At 35.4% G+C, this 22850-nt stretch overlaps 2 protein-coding genes across 2 annotated transcripts in view; both read right to left on the bottom strand.

The window, feature by feature from the left end:
* Positions 1-10671, bottom strand: part of LOC120345627 (uncharacterized) — a 34428-nt gene extending 23757 nt beyond the window's left edge. The window contains exons 1-3 of the mRNA XM_078115348.1: positions 10595-10671; positions 7070-7160; positions 5630-5690 (exon numbers count right to left, since the gene is read on the bottom strand). Of these exons, the coding sequence (XP_077971474.1) occupies positions 5630-5690; positions 7070-7113 (105 nt within the window). The 5' untranslated portion in view covers positions 7114-7160; positions 10595-10671. The remainder of the gene's footprint in view (positions 1-5629; positions 5691-7069; positions 7161-10594) is intronic.
* A 7284-nt stretch (positions 10672-17955) lies between these two features.
* Positions 17956-20291, bottom strand: LOC120345628 (glycerophosphodiester phosphodiesterase domain-containing protein 5-like). The gene has a single exon (XM_078115510.1). It carries the CDS (start codon positions 20162-20164, stop codon positions 18653-18655), a length of 1512 nt encoding a protein of 503 aa, XP_077971636.1. The 5' UTR covers positions 20165-20291; the 3' UTR covers positions 17956-18652.
* Between the last annotated feature and the right edge of the window lie 2559 nt (positions 20292-22850).

Raw genomic sequence — 22850 nt, 5'->3', positions numbered from 1 at the left:
ATTATGGAGTCAAAATAAACTTAAACTTAACCTATATGTTCCTTGACTCAAGTTTTGATTTTTAGTTTGAATAAAATTTTACTTAGTGTCAATATAGAATAGAATTCCCTACACCCTACATTTTGCAACCAATATTATTACGAGATAAACTGAAAATTAACTGCAGTTTGACAAAGTCAGTGACCGACAGATTATAGAATATCATAAATGACGTAATACACACAAGGTAAATACTACAAACTATTTTTAATATTTGCTTTAGCTACAATAAATTTTCTAAAATGTGATATACTAGAATGTAGATGGATGAACTTTCATATCTGTATATTTAGGCAATATAAGAATAAACTATTGAGATTATATTTTGATATTATTTATATTATTAACGTTTGAAATGGGACCTGAACTTATTACATGTTTTCGTATTTTATTTCATAATACTAATTCAACATAAATGATAGTAAGTTGTTTCACAGTGTTGCACAAAAATGGTTCAAGCAAAACAATTTATTACATTGTTTAAATTCTCTCAAAAACAACTATTTTCATCTAAAAAGAAATGTTAGATATAGCCGCAACGCCATGTGAATCAGCCGTTGGGTTATCCTTTCTCTCTGTAAATTTAACTTAGAGATCATATCCAATCCTAACATATTTTCCAGCTGTCAATATACACCAGTGGACAAAAACTCTTACAGTTCAACTTGGCATGCTAACTATCATTAAAACTGTTCTTACAGAGTTACTCACAGAAAATAAGATAGTTATATACAGAATCTAGACCAGTGGTTCTCAAACGGTGAAGCGTAGACAATTTTTCGAGGGACGTGAAGCTAATTAGTACTGAAAACATTTGTTATATTTGATCGTGCCTGCCTTATTTCGGAGATTTACATTTCTTTATTTTGGATATTTATGTTCCATCCACATATTTTCAAGGTGTTTTTTGAATAAAACCTACTTTCAGCTTACTATCTGTTCTTTCTAGCTTATTGTTAGATAGTTATTTGTGAGGTGGGACTTGGGCAACTTCTACAAAGGAGGCACGACTTAAAAAGTTTGTGAAGCACTGATCAAGACATTCCATCCAATCTGATCTTATTGACACCTATGACAATATACACAAAAAGATAAAGCTCCTATACTTTTACTTTGCATTGTACTACATGGACTATTTTAAATATTATTGCAACTGCTCTCACTGGCATATATTTACTAAAAAAGGAGAAAAAAATCTAGTCAAACGTAGCAGTAAATGAGAAGTTTCAAGAACTCCAATAACAAGCAACGTGTAGCGGAAATAATCAGGCCAATTACTACATCTTATAACAGTGGAAGAAGGGGGATCTACCGGAACCCTATCAAGCTTGAGCAAGGATATGTGAATTGGACTTCACATGCCGTCCATACTTGTCCTGAAGATGACATTTATATTTTATATTATTAGATCATAAAAGGTTCCCAGGAAGGAAATTGTCAGATCACAATTGCTGTACAGTGAAGAGAAATTTATCCTAAGATCAAAACTCCTTAAATGGTTTGAAGTTAAAATACAAATAAAATTCATGTATTGAGACTAAATTTGGATTTTCTATTAGGCTTCGATGCTACCTATACATCAACAAAATAGAAATAAAGAAGAAATGAAAATTTCAACAGTCTTCCCAAATTAAATTTCTTTGTATCTAACATTATGTACGACAAACATCATTCACATATTAAATGAAATCCTTTTAGATTCAATTTAGTTGGACATTAGTTGGAATTATGTGTTATCCTTATCTGTGGACCTGAGTCGGACGAACCATTACAAAAATACATTCATTTAAGTGAGTGGTAAAGCTCCTTAAATCACATTTATAAATGTACATCTTGTATGTATAAGAGTATATATGTATGGTGACCGTACATTTGAACCCATGCGTATATCCACGGGTTCAATCTATATGCGGGTGCTAAAACCCATGGGTTAGGGTTAGTATGGGTTTAACTATCCGTGGAACAAAAAAATTCCATAGGTGCAATAGCATGCAGGTGCAATTGTCATGGGTTCAAATGTACGTGGGTTCAAATGTAATGGAACCTATATGTATATATATATGTATAAGAGTATATCTTGTTTGACAATCATTCAAATACCCATAAAAGTCTATAATATTTCATCCGATTATTTGTGTAATCGTCTACTTGTAAACATACAGGGTTGTCCGTTAAGTCCCTTTAAAATTTCAATTTTGTTATGAAGTCAGTTCTCGATATATCTTAACCAGATTTGTTGCTTTTTAATCAGTAATGCTTTTTAATCAGTAAAGTATTTTTAGTTCTGGGCCAAAACAATATACAGTATTGATAAATTCCCTTTGAAATTTTGAAAAATTTCAAGACCTCAGGGACATCCTATATATCAATAATAGAAAACGGGAGATCAATTTAATTACATATACAAGCTCACCTTGCAGTTTGATAAAGAAGTGTTGTTGATGTCAAAATCAAACTCAAATTATGATGCAACAATGATACTAATAAGGCATATTATAGAAGAAAAACTAGAACTACACTCATCAAATGGAGCTTCTATCCATATCTAACTGAAACAAATGTTTTCCTTCATTTAACTGTATTATTAGGATTGAAAACCATAAAATGTGATCCTTTATTACTGTATAATATAGGCTACTTAATACACTGTATTAAAAAACTTGTCAAGAATTATACCATAATGCAGTTGTTCCCAAACTTCGGGTCGCTACCCCAGGTGGGGTCACTTGAAGATATTTAGGGGACATCTTCCGCTGAATGTACAATGTGTCGAGAATATCTGTATAACAGTACAGATAGAATTTACTGATTTTTGAAATTGTTGTACTTTATTTGTTGTGGGGTCACAAATATTGGTGCTCCCGAAGTATTCCTACCAAGATGGTGCACAGCCTGAACATAGTATGTGTACAAGGTTAGGGTTGTACAGGTTGTGCGTCATCTCGGTAAGAATACTTCCGGAGCTACCAAATATCTATAATTTTTTAATTCCACGAAAATTGGTGCCACAGAAAAAAGTTTGGGAACCACTGCCATTATGCATCTCAGCCATTGTATAATTTCAAAGCACCAACACAAATTACAGAAATACATTTGTGTTAGTGTGCAGCAAGACTCTTGAATAACAAAACATTCATCTCCGTTTGTGCTACAGCAGCCTTGTATTATATGCATATGGTTCACTTGCACAAAATCCCAGAGAAAGTATATTTTTTAGGGTATGAAAATATGTCAAAATGTGTGTGAAGGGACCGAAGCCTATAGGGGTGTATATTCACCTGACTAACACAGACAGTCTCCGAACTCATAATAAATCTAAAATAAGGAAATCGGAATAAACTTATGCCCTAACCCTAATCTGGTACACACACTACGGGAGTACCGCAAATCCTGCGCTGCACTGCCCTATTATGGTTGTTCATTAATAAAAATTAATCACTGAAAATATCTTACAATGAAAACTAAAGACAAACCTATCAACAGTTTTCACTTAGTGAATTCCTAATCCTATCTCCTGACAGAGTCATTCATTATTGTATTGTCACAATAGTATTTGATGAAGCAACAATTGGGCGTGAAATGTTTTGTTTAGTAATAATAGCTACATTCAACAATGGATGGAATGCTAGACAAAGGAGGAGACTTTGTTTTGTCACAATGCCCTAAGTACAGGTGTGTGGACTTTATTGTGTTTATAGTATACCAAGCGTGGCCAACCATAAAATTATGGATAAAACCCTTCATCCATGCTTATACCGAGGTTAACAAATATAAAGTAGTTATAATGTAAAAAGTCAGCAATATGACTGTCATTTAAGGGTGCAATGAAACTTACCTCTCAGCAAATATGGGGAAAAAATAATCACGGATGGTGGATGTAATATTATGAGAAATGAATATTAGGACTCTGAAAAGGCAGAAAAAAATCATGATCAATTATAATTAATTTGATATTAATGTCTTCCGAATGAGGTACTGCCCCAAAAACAATGGCCCTTACTGCAGCTGACAAGCGAGGTTTCTTAGTCCGTTTATCACTTTGATATCTAATAAAACGCGGTTGACATGGTTACCCCGCTTGTTGTGACTGGAGTCGCTTGCTTCCTTCGTTATGAACGAGACTCGGATATTCGGGTCGCCTGAATATATTCTATTTCCGTATTCTCTTAGTATTTAATGTTCGTCTTTTTATTCCTTTATAAAATTTGATGTTAGACTTCCTTGTAGGTGACGCTGCTCGATAACCATTACTGGTTTATCGCGTCTTCCTTCACACTAAAATGCATTTTTTTCTTTTTTTACTTAATCCTATTCGTATAATGTGTATTTTCGGCATGTGTAAAAATAAACTACTGATACTGAATTAAAATAAGATCAGAATTTTCATTTTTATCCTTGGGAGAGAAAAGCTTATAAGACTGCTTTATTTAATAGGATTCACAGCTTCTTGTCCAATTTGGGAATGAAAACCAGTTATTTATTTCAGATGCATGGACTTGATGGAGACATAACTGATCTATGGTAACTACGATGGCGATACGAAAATTTTGAAAAAAATTGGGACATCCTGAAGTATGCGCACCAAGATGGCGCACAACCTGAACTCAGGTTGTGTACCAGGTTAGGGTTCAGGTTGTGTGACATCTTGGTGCACATATTTCAGGAGTACCGAAAATTGTTCAATTATTAGTAGAAACTGCTGCCTAGGTGTATTCTAGTCATTTGAAGAACATCTAATCTCAAATAAAAAGATAAAAGTTCATTTCCTTGAAAAAGTTTACAATTTAAAGAATGTAATAAAATTTTATCTTTATGATAAATTGAGCTATTTTTGCCATACAAAAGACTGACAAAGTAAACAAAAGATTTATTGACAAATGGAGATCATTTATATGACCTCATATTAAACTCTTTGTGATTAAACAAACAATTTTTTAAACACAATAAATCGACATTTCAACATCGGATATACCCAGGCCAATATAATACTTTATTCCAAGGAGCAAATAATACATTATTGAGAGCTTTTACATAGAGTTTGAATAACAAAGTATTTTATTTTAAAATAATAACATTTTTCATTCAGAAAGCAGGCTAAAAATACATCAGCACAAATTTAAGTTTGCTATAGTCAAAACGTTACAATTCAGTCTTGGAAAACGAAGGCAGTTGTATTATTTTTGCATAAGAATAATTTCTCCATTGCATCATTCATTATCCTACACAATTCAATGTAAACTATACAAATATTAAATTGTCTCGCCCGACATACGTATTCAAGCAAATATGCCTTAAATCTGTCATTATTTACTCATACACAATTCATCACCATAATTCCTATAGTTTCAGTGGTTGATAGAACGGCGCCCCAGAAGTGTGTGTACCAATATGGAGGTAACTAATTTTGTTCGCCTATTTTACATCAAGTTGTATAAAGGGAATGAAACTATGCGCAGAGGGTATATTCACGTGGCTAACACAGACAGTCCTCAAACTTATAATACAACTAAAATAGGTAAAATCGGATAACAATTATGGCTGACTCTAACCTGGTACACACATAACGGGAGTACCCAAAAAGCATACTCACAAGATTTCTTGTCGTTAACAATCTGTCTTTCATCCTCATTCTCATCAATATCAATGATGATCTGTGAAAATAAGTAATTTTAAAGAAATATTTCATATAGTGAACCATAAAGACATGCATAGGTAATAGGTCTAAGAGTTTTGCTGCACACTAACACAAATGTCTTTCTGAGAGCAGACCAGTTGGATATGCTTGTCAGAAGAAGTAGAACGAAAAATGACAGAAATGCATTTGTGTTACCGTGCACAAAGACTTTTAACTAAACAAGAATAGGCATATGTATTCTTACTTACTACTGGTTACTATATTCTTACTAAGTGATAATGATTTAAATCCCTTACATTTGAAATTCCGAAACTTACACTCCTAGTAAGCAAGAATATAGACGATTCATAAAACATGCACTGTGCAATGCTAATCCTCGTTCCTAATGAGCCTCTACTTTATTGAAGCTCCAACCTATCAAAAGCAGGCTTTTTTATTTAACAGAAATATTGATTTGTTGACTGTTGTACTATAACTTTGGTTCTGTAGGAGAGTCATTGTGGCAAATTAGTCTGAAGTGGTTTGGTGAACCATACTTGATGAAAGCAATGAAACTAATAAGCACTTGGCAACAAGAAGACTTTACACTTTAAATTGACCACATAATTAATCAAAATTAACCAGAAATACAAGTATGGGGGAATAAACTGCTTGAATGCGGAAGTCTGACTGTAACGAAACTTTACAGAAATGCATTTGTGTTAGTGTGCAGCAGGACTCTTGTTGAATTGCATTGTATAGTTTTATTTATTCCTGCTACAGCATCCTTGCATTATGCGCATACATTTTCACTACCATAAAGGCACAGAGGAAGGCTTGGGAGTTAGTGTCGCGCAACCTAACTCCTAATTATTGAGTAATAATTTAGAAACATTGAAAAGGTAAAACACCTATTATACCAGGGGTGAAAAAAGTTTTGCAAAGGAGACATTCAGAAAATCGTTTTTGCAAAAGTCACATATGATATCACAGTTGCTATTCCCATTTGCTTGATAGTGTCAAATTGTTGGAACGAAGATGAAACAAAATATTATTTTACCAATTCATAGTTTATATATTTTGGATAAGGTTTAAAAACAAATTTCAATTTTGAGTCCTCCTGAAGTATGCGCACCAAGATGTCGCATAACTTGAAACCTAACCTGGTACACAACCTGAGTTCAGGTTGTGCGCCATCTTGGTGCGCATACTTCAGAAGGTCCAAATTTTGTATCTAGCTTTCTCAACCTTCTCCAAGTACAAAGGGGGCACATGAAATGCTTTGGCGGGCCACATGCGTCGCAAAGGCTGTGGTTGGCTCTAGATAAAACTTCTTGGGGGTGCTCATGTGCGTGAAGGTATGAGTAAAATTGTCATTCCTGCAAAATTGAAAAAATTATTTAAATTAATACTAACCTTCTCAGAGTTTGTGACTCGCATGTTTTTCCTTCTCCTAACATTTTTGGTATTTAATATGTTATTCATCATCTCTACATGTTCAAGTTGACTGAAACACAAAAATGAAAATGTCATTAGGGCTTGCTCAAGTTATGGACAGAAGCTAGATTTTAGAAGCGATCAGCAATGAACCGGTAGAAACCAGTTGAGACCAGTTTGAAGCAGGTAAATCCAAAGTGAAGATGAGGAATAGCTGCAGGAACGTCCAAAAGTGTTTTGCCCTTACAATTTCTTTCATTTAACGGAAAGTATTACTCGCATGTCAAAAATTAGAGAGTCTGGCAAAAACCATTCAGGACCAGTTTGAAGCAGTTAAATCCAATGCAAAAACAGAGAAAAGCAGCAAGAAAAAAAAATCTGAAACCCTGGATTTCTTACCAATCTGTTTTATTTTATTACTCGCACTGCAATAATAGAGCAAATGAACTGGCAAAAACAGTATGAAGCAGATGACTGCAATTTAAGATGAGAAATGAATGCAAAAAATATCTAAAACTCAAGGATTTTCTATCAATGCATTTTTTTCATATTTATTAAAAAGTATCACTCAAATTTCTAACACTGCATTATTAGAACTTTATAAAAACTGTCGCACGCAACTCAAAACAGCTACTGACTGACTAATTACTTCCAACATTCTAAACTTTACTCCAACTATTCAAATGTTTCAAGTACTTAATCTATAACCTTGAAGAAAATTAAGAGTATTACGGAAGCCAAACAAGCCAGTTCATTTTTGGACTTATATAAAACTTCGCTAAAATCCACTCTTCACAATTGACTAAACAAATACCTACTAGTAGAAATAACATTCTCAACAACTTCGCACAACAATGGTAAGAAGTCCCTCAAAATCTCAAGTACATTTCAAGTTTCAGATTTATTTTAAAGCAAAATAAAAACGGAATTTAAAAATTGATTTCAATTTGAGAGTTTTCAAACACTCGTTCATCGGGAATATAATTAGAGCAAATAAAAAACATTTGACCTCGTTGTGAATAAAATTTAACTTTTTACGACAAATTGAATTCGAGTGCAGATATGAAACCTATTGTTTTTAATATTTTTTTGTCCATATAAAAGAAAATGAATGCGAATCGAATACAAATGCCTGATTTGAATTCCTGGTACATAAATATACAATATCAAAATATATATCGCATATTACATATTTAGTATCGGCGATTCATTGTAGTTTCATATTGGTTTATTGTTTGTTCACAATGTCAAGATGGTGAAGACAATTAAATTTATATTACAATTGAAAAACATGATTCATAAAAATTCGAATCTAATATAATGATTCCTTGGGGGAGCTTCTATTTAAAAGATCAACTCCCGACATACAGCTGAATGAAATTGATCAAATTCAGAAATTTATCTAAATTCTTTGTTTAATTTAACTTGAAAAATTAATCCTAAATGTTATTAAATGCTATTAAATTTTTCATGAGAAAAGCGAGCTTTTTCAACTCCTTAGCACATTCAATTCTGCTAACCAATCACTCCTTTTATAACTGGGCAATAACATAAAACCAAATCTAAAGAAAACAAATTTTTAAATGTAAGTAGATATTCCTCATCCACCATTTAAATTATCTAACTCCCAAGTATGTACAGTCATTAAATGAGATATAAATGCCCTGGCTATATACATCCCAAACTTACTAATATTATAAGCTTGGGCAAAAACGTGACCGCATTAAACTACAATCTAATACTAATATTTGACAAGCTCGAAACCCATTCACTTGTAAGTGTCTAACCAACCCTCGATGAGAGATCTCAAAAATGGTTAACCCTCAGCACACCTATTGATAATAAGTTAATGAATAATTTCCGATTGTTATAAGTTTAACTCGATAGAATGGAATTTATTACAGCATGGAAATTGCTATCATGGGTGATTCACACATGATTTTGTTTGCACAATACAAGGACAATACTTATAAGAATGTGTAGTAAATTTCATGGCTATTTATGAATCATTATATTTATGAATGAAAGGAATGCTAAGCATGCAGGTAAACAAACATTAAAAGTTTCTGATATGTTGTATATTTATACAAAAACTTTGACATCACAATAATTGAATAATCCCAAATTGAAAAGAAATGTGTCTGAGTCACATAATCCTATATTTGTACAACATATTAATGATCAGTATGGTCGTTGAAATTATGTTAAAGATATAACACTTTTAAAAATGTATAGGAAATTTGATTAATATCCTACATCAATCATCAAAATTAATGTTGATGTGCAAGGTGCTTTAATGGCTGTGTATTCAAGCATTGTTGTTAGTCATTGCTTTATTTTACATAATGTATTGATAAGTAGAATTATTCGTGATTGTAAAATAAGTTACGTTTAAGTAAAATCAATCCAAGAATTAAACAAAATATTTAGTAAATGAAATTATGTTTTGTTTACAGATAAGCATTGTGAGATCAGAAAGAGTCAATTATCTAGTAATAATTATCACAATAGAACCTCTTGACAACTTGGAGTGGCCACTTCATACTGTTGTAGTGAAATTTTGAAAAATGCGACTAAATTAACTGGCCTAATGACAACATTTAGTGTCTTAGTTGTTCGAGTTGAAGGGTGGATTTGAATATAACAGTATAATTTCTAGTACATTCATTTATTTATAATAATAGTCAAATAAAAACAAATATATTTATAAGGGTGACATGCAATGTTGTGATTTCTTGTTATTGTTAGGTCTATATTTTTTGCAAATCGACTTCACATATTATCTTTGGTATACTCACTTTCATGGGCCTTACTAAACACATGTATCAGTCTCGCCTCCTCTCCATTTACTCAGGACAAATCACATGGCAAACAGACACTAGACAGCTTTGAGATTAGTTAGCTAGTTATTTGATCTAGTGCACGGATGGTGAAAAGCTGTTACTGAGAAAGGGTAATGGAGTGCTGGTGTGCATATTCTTGATGCTTAGCATGATGTGCTAAAATTAGTTTAAATTACAAAAAGCAATATGTTTATATGGGTGATTTCATGATTGGACCATGAAAATATTAAGAAAAATGCATGCAATCCAGGGAAATAAATAGATATTTATATTAATCTTATACATAATAGTGACTATGGGGTAGACTCTGATGACTGTATGGGCATATGTATCGCTCCCTCCAGTCCACATTGAATAAATTTCTAATCCTTGCAAAGCTTGTTTTCTGGTTGATGAAACAATGAATCACGACGCTTCAGAAGTGTGTGTACCAATATGGAGGTAACTGATTTTGTTCGCGTACTTTACTTCAAGTTGTGTAAAGGGACTGAAACTTATGAGCAAGAGGTATATTCACTTGGCTAACACAGACAGTCCTAACTCGTAATAGAACTAAAATAAGGAAAATCGGAATAAAATTATTATCTAACCCTAACCTGGTACACACACTGCGGGTAAACCTGAATCTCTCCCGAGTCTCACTCTCTCTCATTAATCTTACCTTTTATCCACACAATCTCCGGCATATTTGAATGATGTATATTCAACAGCATTGATGTTCAACATTCTTCTCTGTTTTATTGTTTGATCTCCACTTCTCTGAAATAATGCAAAATTGCAGAATTTCAAAATATAAATGGTGCTCCAGAAGTATGCACACCAAGATGTCACACAACCTGAATCCTAACCGGTACACACATACTATGTTCAGGTTGTGCGCCATCTTGGTGTGCATACTTCTGGAGGTCCATATAAATTTCACAGTAAAGTTTAATATTCATTTTAAATTGGGCAGCTACTAGCTAAGAGGCTACTGCCACCAATATTACTGGTTAGTGTTACCCGAATCGGAAAGATTTTGGTTATTGAAAAAACATATTAAGGCCTATAATACATATTTAACTTGCTTAGTCTAAAAATATAAAAACCTTAAAATACAAGAAAAAACAACAGATATTATATTTTGAAATGTCAACAGGGCTTTCAAAAAATTCAGTAACAAAAATTGATTATCAGTAGAGGTTACGGAAGGCTAACTCCCAATCCTTCCTCAATGCCTTTGCATTAGTGGATTCGTATGCGTATAATGTGAGGATGCTGTTGCAGGAATAAAAATACTATACTACGCAGTCCTGTTGCACACTAACACAAATTTATTTTTGTAACGTTTCGTCTGACCAAAATCAGACATCCTCAGACAAGCAGTTTACACCATGGTCAGACGAAGCGTTACAGAAATAAATTTGTGTTATTGCGCAGCAGGACTCTTGAATTGCATAGTATAAAAATTAATGTTGTGATACGTTTGTCATTTTGCATACCATTCTTACGAAATGAAATCAATTCTCATTGCAAGATATTCATATTATTCGTAATCAGAAAGGATTGCTCAGTTCAATTTTATTAGGCACAAATGTTTGTGTAATGACCAGGGCTGGGAAGCTGGAGATGCAATGTTTTGTTTGACCAATAGCAAGCTTGCCATATTAAATAGATAAATATTATAGATATTAAATAGAGCTGGATCTACCAGAAATTTTATTGGCATTTTCACACATTCATAATTCTCGAATATTATATAAATTTGATAAAATTTCTGGTATATGATTTTTCCATCTTTATTTTTAATTTACAAAATGTTTGATCAAGAGCTCTAGTTTCTGGTGTTTAGAGGTTTGATGTTCAGTTCAAAAATTAGAGATCATTCAATATTGTGTGTGACTTCTTTATCGCAAGATATTACCAAATATTTAGTCGATCTCAGTTGAAGACAAGTTGGCCACCCTTGATCTTGATATTAATTTGAAAGTTCATAATTAAATTTTAATATTCAAAAGTTTGGAGTTTAATTTCAAACCCTTACATTATATTCTTGACATCGCATTATAGCCTTCTGCAAAATGATTGGGCACTGATGTTTCATGCCAGCGAATTTCAGTGGAATCAGAGCCATCGTAATTTCGAGCCAACTCCCAAGACCTGGAATAAAAATAATTATTTAATATGTTGACCTGTTGCAAATATAATGCACACTAAAAATAATGCACACACGTGAAAAATCAACTAATATATGTGATAAAAAGTATTTAAATAACAATATCTTCATTTTTATGTATTGGCCCTTCAACTGCTACTGTCCCTACTTTTGACTTTATATTTTGTTATATTATTTTGACTTTTGACAACACTTGTGACATTACATGTCTACAACTGACCAAAATTTGTTCAAAAAAAACTGCAAACAAATACTATAATTCCGTACTGGAAGCCTGGCAAACATTCACGCAATTCATGCATTGCACTACTGATTAGAGCAGGGGTGGGCAATTACTTTCCTCAGTGGGCCGGTTCCAGATACTAGACTTGCTTACGGGGCCAGAGGCTCAATATGAAACTATATCACTATGTCTAAATCACTCATGTTCACTAAACTCAGTTCAGCAGATAAATAAACTACTGCTTGCCAAATTGCAGCAAGCAGTGTCTATCTCTATTGTTACCAAACAATAGAGGAAGACACTACATAACATAAACGACATAGAAAGGTTGAATGAATTTATCGATTCATATACACAGCATTTAAAATGAGATGCCCTGTAAGCTGTTTTATTGGCTTTTCGGCATGAATGGAAGGATTTACATATTTATCCCGGGGGATAGGAAAGCCGATAAGACAGCTTAACCATATGGCGAACCACGGCCTCTCGTCCGGTTACCGGTCCAGGTCGGGTATGAGAATAGTTAGTTATTTGTTTTTGGAAGCATGGACTTGATGGTGGAGGAAGCCGTAACCGACCAGCGGTTACGTGAACCACCCTACGGCGGTGAGGAGTTCAGCAATCCTCCCGCACATGATCATCCCCGCATAGGATTCGAACCTGCGAATCAACGCAGGATAATCAGAGATGCAGAGGCGAGCGTATTCCTAACGCTTAGCACGATGCACCACACCGCCGAGCCAAGAATGAATGAAGTGTCAAGAACATGCTTTTCTTGCATAGCTAATTAGGATCTGGGAGTTCATAGTTTAGAATCTCATGAATGATAATACTGTATTCCTTGCTGTGAAGCTACGATTCCCAACCGTGGGCCATGGCCTCTCAAGAGGACCAGAGGGCAGTTGAAGTTGAGTCACAAAACTAGGGGCAAAACTAATTTTACTTGCATGTTACAAGAAAACATTTCGTACATCTTAGTTTCGTTGCTTGATAAGGTTATTTCACAGAGTGTTTTCACTTTGTTGAGCAGGAATTGTTTAAATATAATGAAATCTATCAAATAAAATACCATAATAAATACCACTGGAATGACTGAATGATGAGGTACTGCTGGGAAGGTTGTTCACAGGTGAAACTTCTATTTTAGCAAAACAAATCTTCAAGTTCACCTACCGGATATCCGTACCAGAAGCAGTTGTATACCATCAGCCATTGGTAGACGTAAACCACATGCAAAGTTCAAATTGTGACATCCTTCCAATCTCATATTGAAACGTTAAGAAAACTCCTTCGTCGCTCCTGTGACACGCCTCAACCACGCCTACTTTTATGTTTGTTTACAATTCGAACTACTCAAGCGATTCTAAACAAATACCACGTGCACATTTCACCGGACATCAACTTCCATTTAACTTCCGCAGAATTGGCTAATCAGCAAGATCGAACTATGATATGCTTTTTTCGAACAAACATATTATTTTCGGGCATGGTAGAAATATTGGTCAGATTTTAGTTGTGTATTCCGTAAGTTGGATATGATTTTAATTGTTTTGATTCAAAATGATAGGTTTGAAATGAAAACCAATTTGTAATGGTCAATTTGTAAAATACTATACTATACTAATAAATAAATTTGTAATAATAAAATGAGGATTGCTGGACTGCCCGCCGCCGTTGGGTGGTTCACGTAACCGCTGGTCGGTTACGGCTTCCTCCACCATCAAGACCATGCTTCGGAAAAACAAATACCTAACTAATCCCATACCCGACATGGAATGGTAACCGGACGAGAGGCCGTGGTTCGCCATATGGTTAAGCCGTCAAATCGGCTTTCTTCTCCCCCGGGATAAATATGTAAAAATAAAAAAAATTACTTTTAAAACAAGAGAGCAATGCTCAAATATATGGACACGTAGACTATAGCGATTCAGTCGTTACCTTTGACGCTACACCGGTACTCTCAAAAATTTCCGAATTTTCAGTAGCAAGAATTTTGCAGAATCGAAACGTAGAGCCAGTCATCACGCGAACTAAAATCCGTGTTCACATGGATAAAAATAATACAGCGAAATTTTGGACGAAATATCAAATCCAATAAGAAATTTAGGAATAAATAAAAGTAACAGCCTTCTAGAGTAAAAATTACATTTTCAACCACTGAAAATTTCAAATCAGTTGGTCCAGTAATCAATGAGAAAAGAGGTTTTTTAATATCGATCAAATTATTTGTCAAAGAACAACAAGACCAACAACAACAAGAGTGCCAGCATAAAATGCAAAACCATCGTTATGTCCACTAACGTGTCCAATGAGCATCGCAAACTTTTCAATAGTAGGTCCTGTACAGCATAGGTTCTCAAAGTGCTCCGTACGGAGCCCCAGGGCTCCGCGAGAGAAACCCAGGGGCTCCGCGAGCTATTCGATTACTTTTCAAAATACTGACTAATTTTGTAATTGTTCAAAGAAGAAATAACAGCTTTGATAAAATCTAACAACAATATAGCCTCGAAATATGGCAAAGAGACGGAATTAAAAAATGACATTATCTATAAGCAGGAGCGCAGCCAGGATTCTTAAGAGGGAGGTGGTTCAATTTCCGCGCAACATTCGCGATTAAAAAACGGATGACGAGATTTCTGTTGCGTAAAATATTCAATCCATGACCGATGCGAGCATTTAAAATGTCTCATTGTTATAATGTAATTGTGCTCATCTTTATTCACCTTTGATTCGAGATTACTATTAGGATTACTAAAATGAAAGAATACTATTCTAATAACATAAAATATGTGATAAACTGCCAACTATAAATAAATTGGAGTCGTATATTTGCGATCTTGGGATTTGTCAAACTTGATTTGTTCTTCCGTACTTGAGATTATTATTAAGCAAGATATCGCCGTTTAAAAAATCACAATGTCTGGGCAAAATACGAGCAATTGAAATTTATTTTATTGCATTCGGCTACGTTGGTAGTTTCAGAATGAAAAAAGGTACATCGCAGATCGCGCGCACAATTGATTGCGTGCGGCTCCGTCGGCAGTTTCAAAATGGGTAAAAAAGGTACATCGCACGCACAATTGACGCACGCACAATTGACGATTTCGCAGTTACTACGATGAAAATCTAACATAACAGCAAATTTGGTGATTTACTATGTCTATAAAAGCGTTTTCAATCTGAGGTGAGTCTGCTGAAACCAAACGTGTGAACTTTCATTTTAAGTTTTAATATTTTGGAATGCCGCTTTTCAATCGAGAAATTTGAGTTGCGGATCTACCTCTTCATTAATTATTATTTTCAGCAGTTCGTCGCCGATGACTAAAAAATGGTAACATATTTTTCACATTGAACTCATAATTCCCCACGAGAACAAAAAAGCAATGAACGTCGTCATTGTGTAACAATACATGTATATATATGCCGAGGGCAATTTTGGATTTAGGGAGAATAAACACCGGCGTAAAGATTGTAGGTTCAAATACACGCCGCCATGCTGAGGAAAAAATCGGCGATTGTAACAAAATGCAATCGCGCACATTATTAGCGGCCTTTTAAGTCTTCCAAAAATGTCAAAAGGGAAAAGACTCGAACCCCGAATTTATTAGTATGTTTGTCAAGTGTCAAATTTACAGCTTTAGTATATATAATTTATGTTTGAAATTTAGATATATTTATGACTTGTATTAACTCTATTAAAAAAGGTTCAGCATTTAAATTGAGTAAAGTACTTTTAACTTGCTCAAGAATATTAATCTGGAAGTTACAATTTTAACATTTATTTTGGGGCTCCGTGAATAATAGTCAACAATTTCAAGGGCTCCACGACATCAAAAGTTTGAGAACCCCTGCTGTACAGTACACTATGTGAAAGAATTTGTCCGGGGTCAAAGGTTATCAAAAGATTGATTGTATAGGATAGGATTTACATATTTATCCCGGGGGAGAGGAAAGCCGATAAGGAGGCTCATCCATATGACAATCCACGGCCTATCGTCCGGTTACCATTCCAAGTCGGGTATGGGATTAGTTATATTGTTTGTTTTCGGAAGCATGGACTTGGTGGTGGAGGAAACCGTAAGCGACCAGCGGTTACGTGAACCACCCAACGACGGCGAGGAGTCCAGCAATCCTCTCGCACATAACCATCCCCGCATGGGATTCGAACCTGCGAACCCACGCAGAGTAACTAGAGGTGCGGTGGCGAGCGTATTCCTAACGCTTAGCCCGTTGAGCCACACCGCCGCGCCTATATTAGTCATTTAAACCTCTTAGAGCAGGGGTTCTCAACCTAGGGTTCGCGAATCCCCGGGGGTTCACGAAAATGTCTTCAGGGGTACTTGGATGACAGTTGAGTTTTCGTGTGTTGCTTTTTTTTAATATCCTTTAACAAAGAAAGTAACTACCGGAGGAAATAAGTGCCAATTGAAACTCAGCGTACATTTTCCCTGATCTTGCGTTGTTGTGAGTGCCAGTCGTTACAGCAAATTGTTAGTCAATATATCACCATTTTGTTTGGTGTCTGATTACTGGGGGTTCGCGTTGATTGTTTCGTGATTCGGAGGTTCACGTTGATTGTTTCGTGACTCGGAGGGTACCTAACAGAGAAAACGTTAAGAACCCCTGTCTTAGCGGATAAATAAATGAATAGTGTCATTACCAACTAAATTTGAACATCAGAAATGTGGTCGCCAGAGAAGAAATTCTTTTCTTAGATTTATCTATTAATTGACTGCCTCATTTAATCCTCCAACAATGGGTAACCAAAACATATATCCCAACTTTCAGTATTTCTTTCGCTAATTTTTCGACTTTTTTATGCTATTATTAATTACTATTAGATTTTTTTTCTCGAATGTCGCTGTTCGATAACCAGTTCTGGTTTCTCGCGGCTCCTTTTCACCTCGAATACATTCTGTATTCATTGGTGTACGATATTTCATGTATAGTGGATAAAATAAAATACTGATTACAACTCCATATGCTTCGCGTTTGCGTCCTTGCAAGTTGACTACCTCGCAACAGCATTGGAATTAATATGAATGATTTTAAATTTCCGGTACTTAAGGATGAAAAAAAACGCTAGACGTTTTTTTTTATTTTGCAAGGGGGAACCGATAGGTTACCTAAAATTTTGATATTTGAATTGTATTTATGGGAACGTTTTAATGGCGTATGGGAACACTTTATTTCATCACGCTTGCTCCCCGATCTTTTGAAGCTAAGAAAACTCGACTCCCAGCGAGTCATACCGGTACCGTTGCGCGACCCCGTGAAGTGTCGTATCTAGGATATGGCACCCGTGGCTCGTGTCATGAGCGCCGCTTCGCTATGGGGTACAAAAGTTCTATTTGTAAAATGTTTCAATAAATTATTTAAATTGAAAATCATTGAAACTTAAGTAATAACGCGTAGGTATCTTGATTCAACAACAGTTATCAAAATTATGTAATCAACGATCCATGGGAGCATTTTTATACTTTGTTATGGGCGCCTCTTTTGTAGATGCACCACTGTTACCGTGGTTACATATTTGAGAATTGCACTGTGGAGATTTCGCCTGACTTCCTCGATCATTATTACGTTAGAATTTTTGTATACGACGTATTTATACGCATTTCTTTCACTCCGAACATGGCTCAGCACAAACAGTCAGCGTAAGATAAAGAGTTCACTATAATTTAGAAGGAGTTTTTCAGTTTGCCTGCTTAATTTATTACACCCTGTGTGATGTGCACGCCATCACTCATGGTCCCTTTATTATGGCATCAAGCGTTGTAGTATGTGAGTTCCTTGATTTGATCGCATAATAGCCCTCTCATGAAAATATCAAATAACCTGGTTAGCACAGAAATTATGTATTGTCTGAAAAAGTAAAATTCACCACATCTAGGAATATAAACAAAATTAAATCTAAGTCTTTGTTAGGAATGGTGTATATTTGTTATATGTATCGGTATTAGATACATCTACCATTTTGATAATATAGGTAATAACTTTAGGTACTTAGAATTTACAATCTCAAATCAATATTTAAAAACTCAAAATGATATTTAAAATTTTACATAAGGGTGACCCCAAAAAATATAATCTAGATATTTTATAATAACTCTTACAAAAATAATGAAAATTTATTTAACACTTGAACTGTTTTTTTTTGTATGGTTGTGCCCAAAAGTTTTAGTAATGCAAGACGCTTCACACAAAAGGAGTATTTCCAGAACAGTGGTTCTCAAACTGGTGTCCGCGGAGACCACATAAATCTGTAAGCTATTTGAGTTACGTGCGTGAGAAGTGGCATGGTTCTTCGATCACCCAGTATGTATGTGCATCTAGCGACTCTATTCATCACCAATATCGTTCATATCGACATTGTCGACGCCTTCAATATTGTTGGAGTGTACCTTGTTATAGACAAGGTTGCTCAGCCAGGAAAAATGCATGCATTGGGCACGAGTGTACTGAATCACAAAAATCAGCACAAGAATAATGAGAGCAAACAGGTCTAAACAAACCCACATTGCTATGTATTCACCATTTGACAACCTCCATATTGGATTGGATATGTTGCTAAGCCTTTCACATTCATTTGTTGCTACGTATGTCGTACCCTGACACCAAGTGTATGAAGACAACCAAGGAGTATTCACGACGTACTGTATGACTGAGATATTGTTCTGAACAAAGTTTGAGATACTGTCTGGAGTGTGTTCAAGATATCCTAAGTTTACAATGCCAATGTTATTTTGATTCAAAAAATTAATAGATTGAAAGACTGAAACAAGTCGGAAACCTGGTGCTTGTTGCCGAATATTTTCACGATTGCTGCTTGGGAGCCATAAAACTTGTGCTTGTGGTAATCCAGAGTTAAGAAGAACATTCATTACCACTTCTGTGTGATTTCCTCGATATGGGTTTCCGCTATTTGGAGTATATAGATCGAAAATAATACTATTCTGCCCGATCATTCGGGCTATTTGATCTAAACTTGGTATTTTCTGTTGCCGAATTGCTGTCTTTTCTTCTTCTGACAGAAAGCGTACTGTGTTGAACGGGTCATGCTGGAGAAACCAACTTCCAGCGTCCAGTTCAGTCCAAGTAAAGCGAGATGGCGCTTGGTCTGACCTACTGGCAAAAATTTCTGCGACATTTGTTGTCCTTTTCAATGAATCCGAATCGTGCATTAAAAATGGAACACCATCCATAGATATCGAGATATCTGTTTCAATTGCATAATTTGAGCAAAATGCCGCACCTTTTTCGTAAGCTAAAACTGTGTTTTCGGGTGCGATCGTAACTTTCCCGAGTCTATGTCCAATCAAAAGTGGTTTTGGAATAGAGCCCAATTCCGGTCCGATACAGGGTGATGTAATGAGTAATGGAATGAAGAATACAAGTAAAAATAAAATCAAAACACCAATGTTCGATGCCAACCATATAAATTGATTCTCAAATCTCATGATTTCATAAAACATTAGCCAGGACGATGCGGTCACAACAAACAATAGAGCAATGTGTAGAAACGGCCCGGTCATCTTTAAAGCAATAACAGATGCATAATACTCTTCCTTCCACAATAGCTGGACAATAATAAACCCAACAAGGACCAACAGAAGCACGACTGCAACAGAAATCTTATGGCATAAATGTAGATGTTTCTGTTTTCCTCTTGCAACTATAACAATTCCAGAACAAGCCAATATAACGAGATAGAACATGGCCAGTGAAAAAACAACCAAAATTAAAGTCCCAAATCCAAACCAGATGCCAGAATTGTCATAAATAAACCACTCAAAGTCATTGTAATCGTTGTTGAAAACGCTCCAGCAAAACAACCACATTGTTGCAAGCATTAAAATTAGAAGCAAAACCGACCACCAAACCTTTTCTACAATATTCGTTTCTTCATTATTATCATCCGATATCTTCCACTTGCATCCGTATATTCCACTATTTATAACACGACAGTAATATTTGAAATCTTTCAATGACTGTAAATATTGTTGAGATTCATATTTAGTCTGATTTGTACTGTTATTACTGGCTCATTGTTAAGTATTATCTAAGCTACAGCATCAGTGTTTGAATTATTATGGATTGCAAAATTCAACGCAAAAGGTCTAGTTTTTATAATAACTGCTAACAACTAACGGCTTGCATTTTTAATTCGGCATAAAATTCACTGATATCAGCAACTTTGCCATATTATTGCTTACTTCCCTTTCAGATTCCAAATTCTATATAAAAACTTGCATTGCACGAGGCCCTATTAAACCATACAATTTCTAAAATTGTTTCGCTTTCAGCGTGCCGTCGCAATTTGCAATATCGCCACCCATGTATATCTTATCATTGCGAAGCGAACAAACACAGACACATACATGTAATTGATATTTTCTGGAATAAAAACGAAAGCATAGAGACAAAAGAGTGGAACAAAGAGTAAGGCCGAGACGTTTTTTTACCGTAGCTGGTGGACGGGTATAACCATTGAATTATGGGACCTCCTGAAGTATGCTCACCAAGATGGCGCACAACCTGAACTCAGGTTGTGTACAAGGATAGGGTTCAGGTTGTGCGACATCTTGGTGCGCATACTTCAGTAGTACCGAATTATGTTTAACTGACCTCTCGCGGCATAAGCCCAATGGATCGCAACGCTAATAAATGTTTCTGTCGTAATTTGTAGAAATAACAACCCCGAACTTTAAAAATGAAAGAAGGTTTCTCTTAAAGGACTATTATTTTTACCTTTTTTTCTATTATCTATGGACTAGGGCCGGATTTACCATTAGGCGAGGTTTACTCTAAAGCAGAGGCGGGCAAGTTTTTCGAACCAGAGGCCAAAATTTTGCCTATCTAGACTGACGAGCCATGTGAGTGCGGTGTTAAATATACATTCTAGGAACAATATTTACAGTGTTACGAATGCAAAAAGTGGAAAACCATGAGCCCCGTGCTAAAACTATAAATCTAATCGCAATATCAACCTATTCTTTCGTTAATCTTCAGCTAAAACATCAAAATATGGTTTTCGTTTGGTTGTGGCAGCATCAGGCGGGCCAGATTGAGGTAACGGGCTGGATTTGGCCCAAGGGCCGTAGTTGGCCCATGTCAGCTCTGAAGCGATCGTGATCCTAGCCCACGATTCACGGCAGTGTTCACATAGAAGTTAGTAAAATATTGAGATTCAATACAAAGAAATTTGCCAGAGTTCATTGGAGCGAAAAATTGAAATTATCAGAATTTCAATAGTACATTATTTTAGGAAGCATGAAATTCAATTGGTTTTCTCGGAGTGTGTGTACCAGGTTAGGGTTAGGCCATCATTTCATTCCAATTTTCCTTATTTTAGTTTTATTACGAGTTCGAAGACTGTCTGTGTTAGCCAAGTAAATATACCCCCTGCCCCCCTCCTGTACATAGGTTTCAGTCTCTTTACACCACTTGATGTAAAGTAGGCGAACGAAATTAGTTACCTCCAATGGTGGGATTCAAATTTTTTGTCAGCCGGTTCCATCACAAAAGTCATATACTTTTTAGCAAATAAACCAGTAATGCTAACCGGTTCGCTGCTCTCATTAAATCACATGAGACGGTTCTATAGAACCGGTGCGAACCGGCTGAATCCCACTACTGGTTACCTCCATATTAGTACACACACTTCTGGAGCCGTTCAATTATTATTGGAATGTAAAAAAAATGCGCATTCAAGTTCGAAAAATTGAAATCGTGGAATTTACCCAAATGGGATCTATAAAATTAAGTTTTTTAAAATATCAAAAATAAAATGTCCCACATTAGGAGTAGAAATATTGTTATTCCACATTAAATTACATTGAATTTACTCATGTTTAGAATTTAAAAAACAATTGTCGTGGTGGTGGTATTTTAGTCTAAATTTAAAAATGAGCAAATTTAAGAACGTTTTTTGTGATGAGAACGGGAAAGAATTCAAAGTTAAACGAAGCTTGAAGGGTGAGTGCTTCGCACACTGTGCTGTCTGTAATTGTGACATTATCCTGGAGGCCATAGGAAAGCCAGCTATATTGTCATCAAGAATTCATGCGCATATTCTCTGTCTAAATATCGGGTTAATATGCAAACGGTGCCAAAATTGCTCGGTAAAACTTTCATGCGATACTTTTTTAACTGGTCGGCATGTAATTGAAATGCCGTGGTACAAACGCCAATAATATTTTCCATTTTATAGATTTTTCGACCATGTTGCATCCGAATGAGTAGTTGACCCGCTGGTAAGCGAATCGGATTTTTGCCAGGCAGCGAGAAATTATTTCGGTTTGTTATTTTGTACCATTATAGTCGATTGGTTATCGAATATGCAAACAAAGTTGCTTTTTTTGGCGATTGGCACTTAATCAGGTGTTTGAGAAGTAGGGTATCGGTTGCGAGGCGGTGTCTTAGCCGAGTAATTACACTTTCATTGTCGATCTGCTGCGAAAGCGCTTCGTTAAGTCGCAAAGTCCACATCGCCTCCGCGTGAAAGTGAACATTTTCGTATTGCAGCATTGCGTATTT

This window comes from Styela clava, chromosome 8, assembly GCF_964204865.1.
Source record: "Styela clava chromosome 8, kaStyClav1.hap1.2, whole genome shotgun sequence".
In the NCBI taxonomy this organism is placed as follows: Eukaryota; Metazoa; Chordata; class Ascidiacea; order Stolidobranchia; family Styelidae; genus Styela; species Styela clava.
Note: the sequence above shows the minus strand (reverse complement) of the source record. Positions and strands in the feature narration are given on the sequence as shown.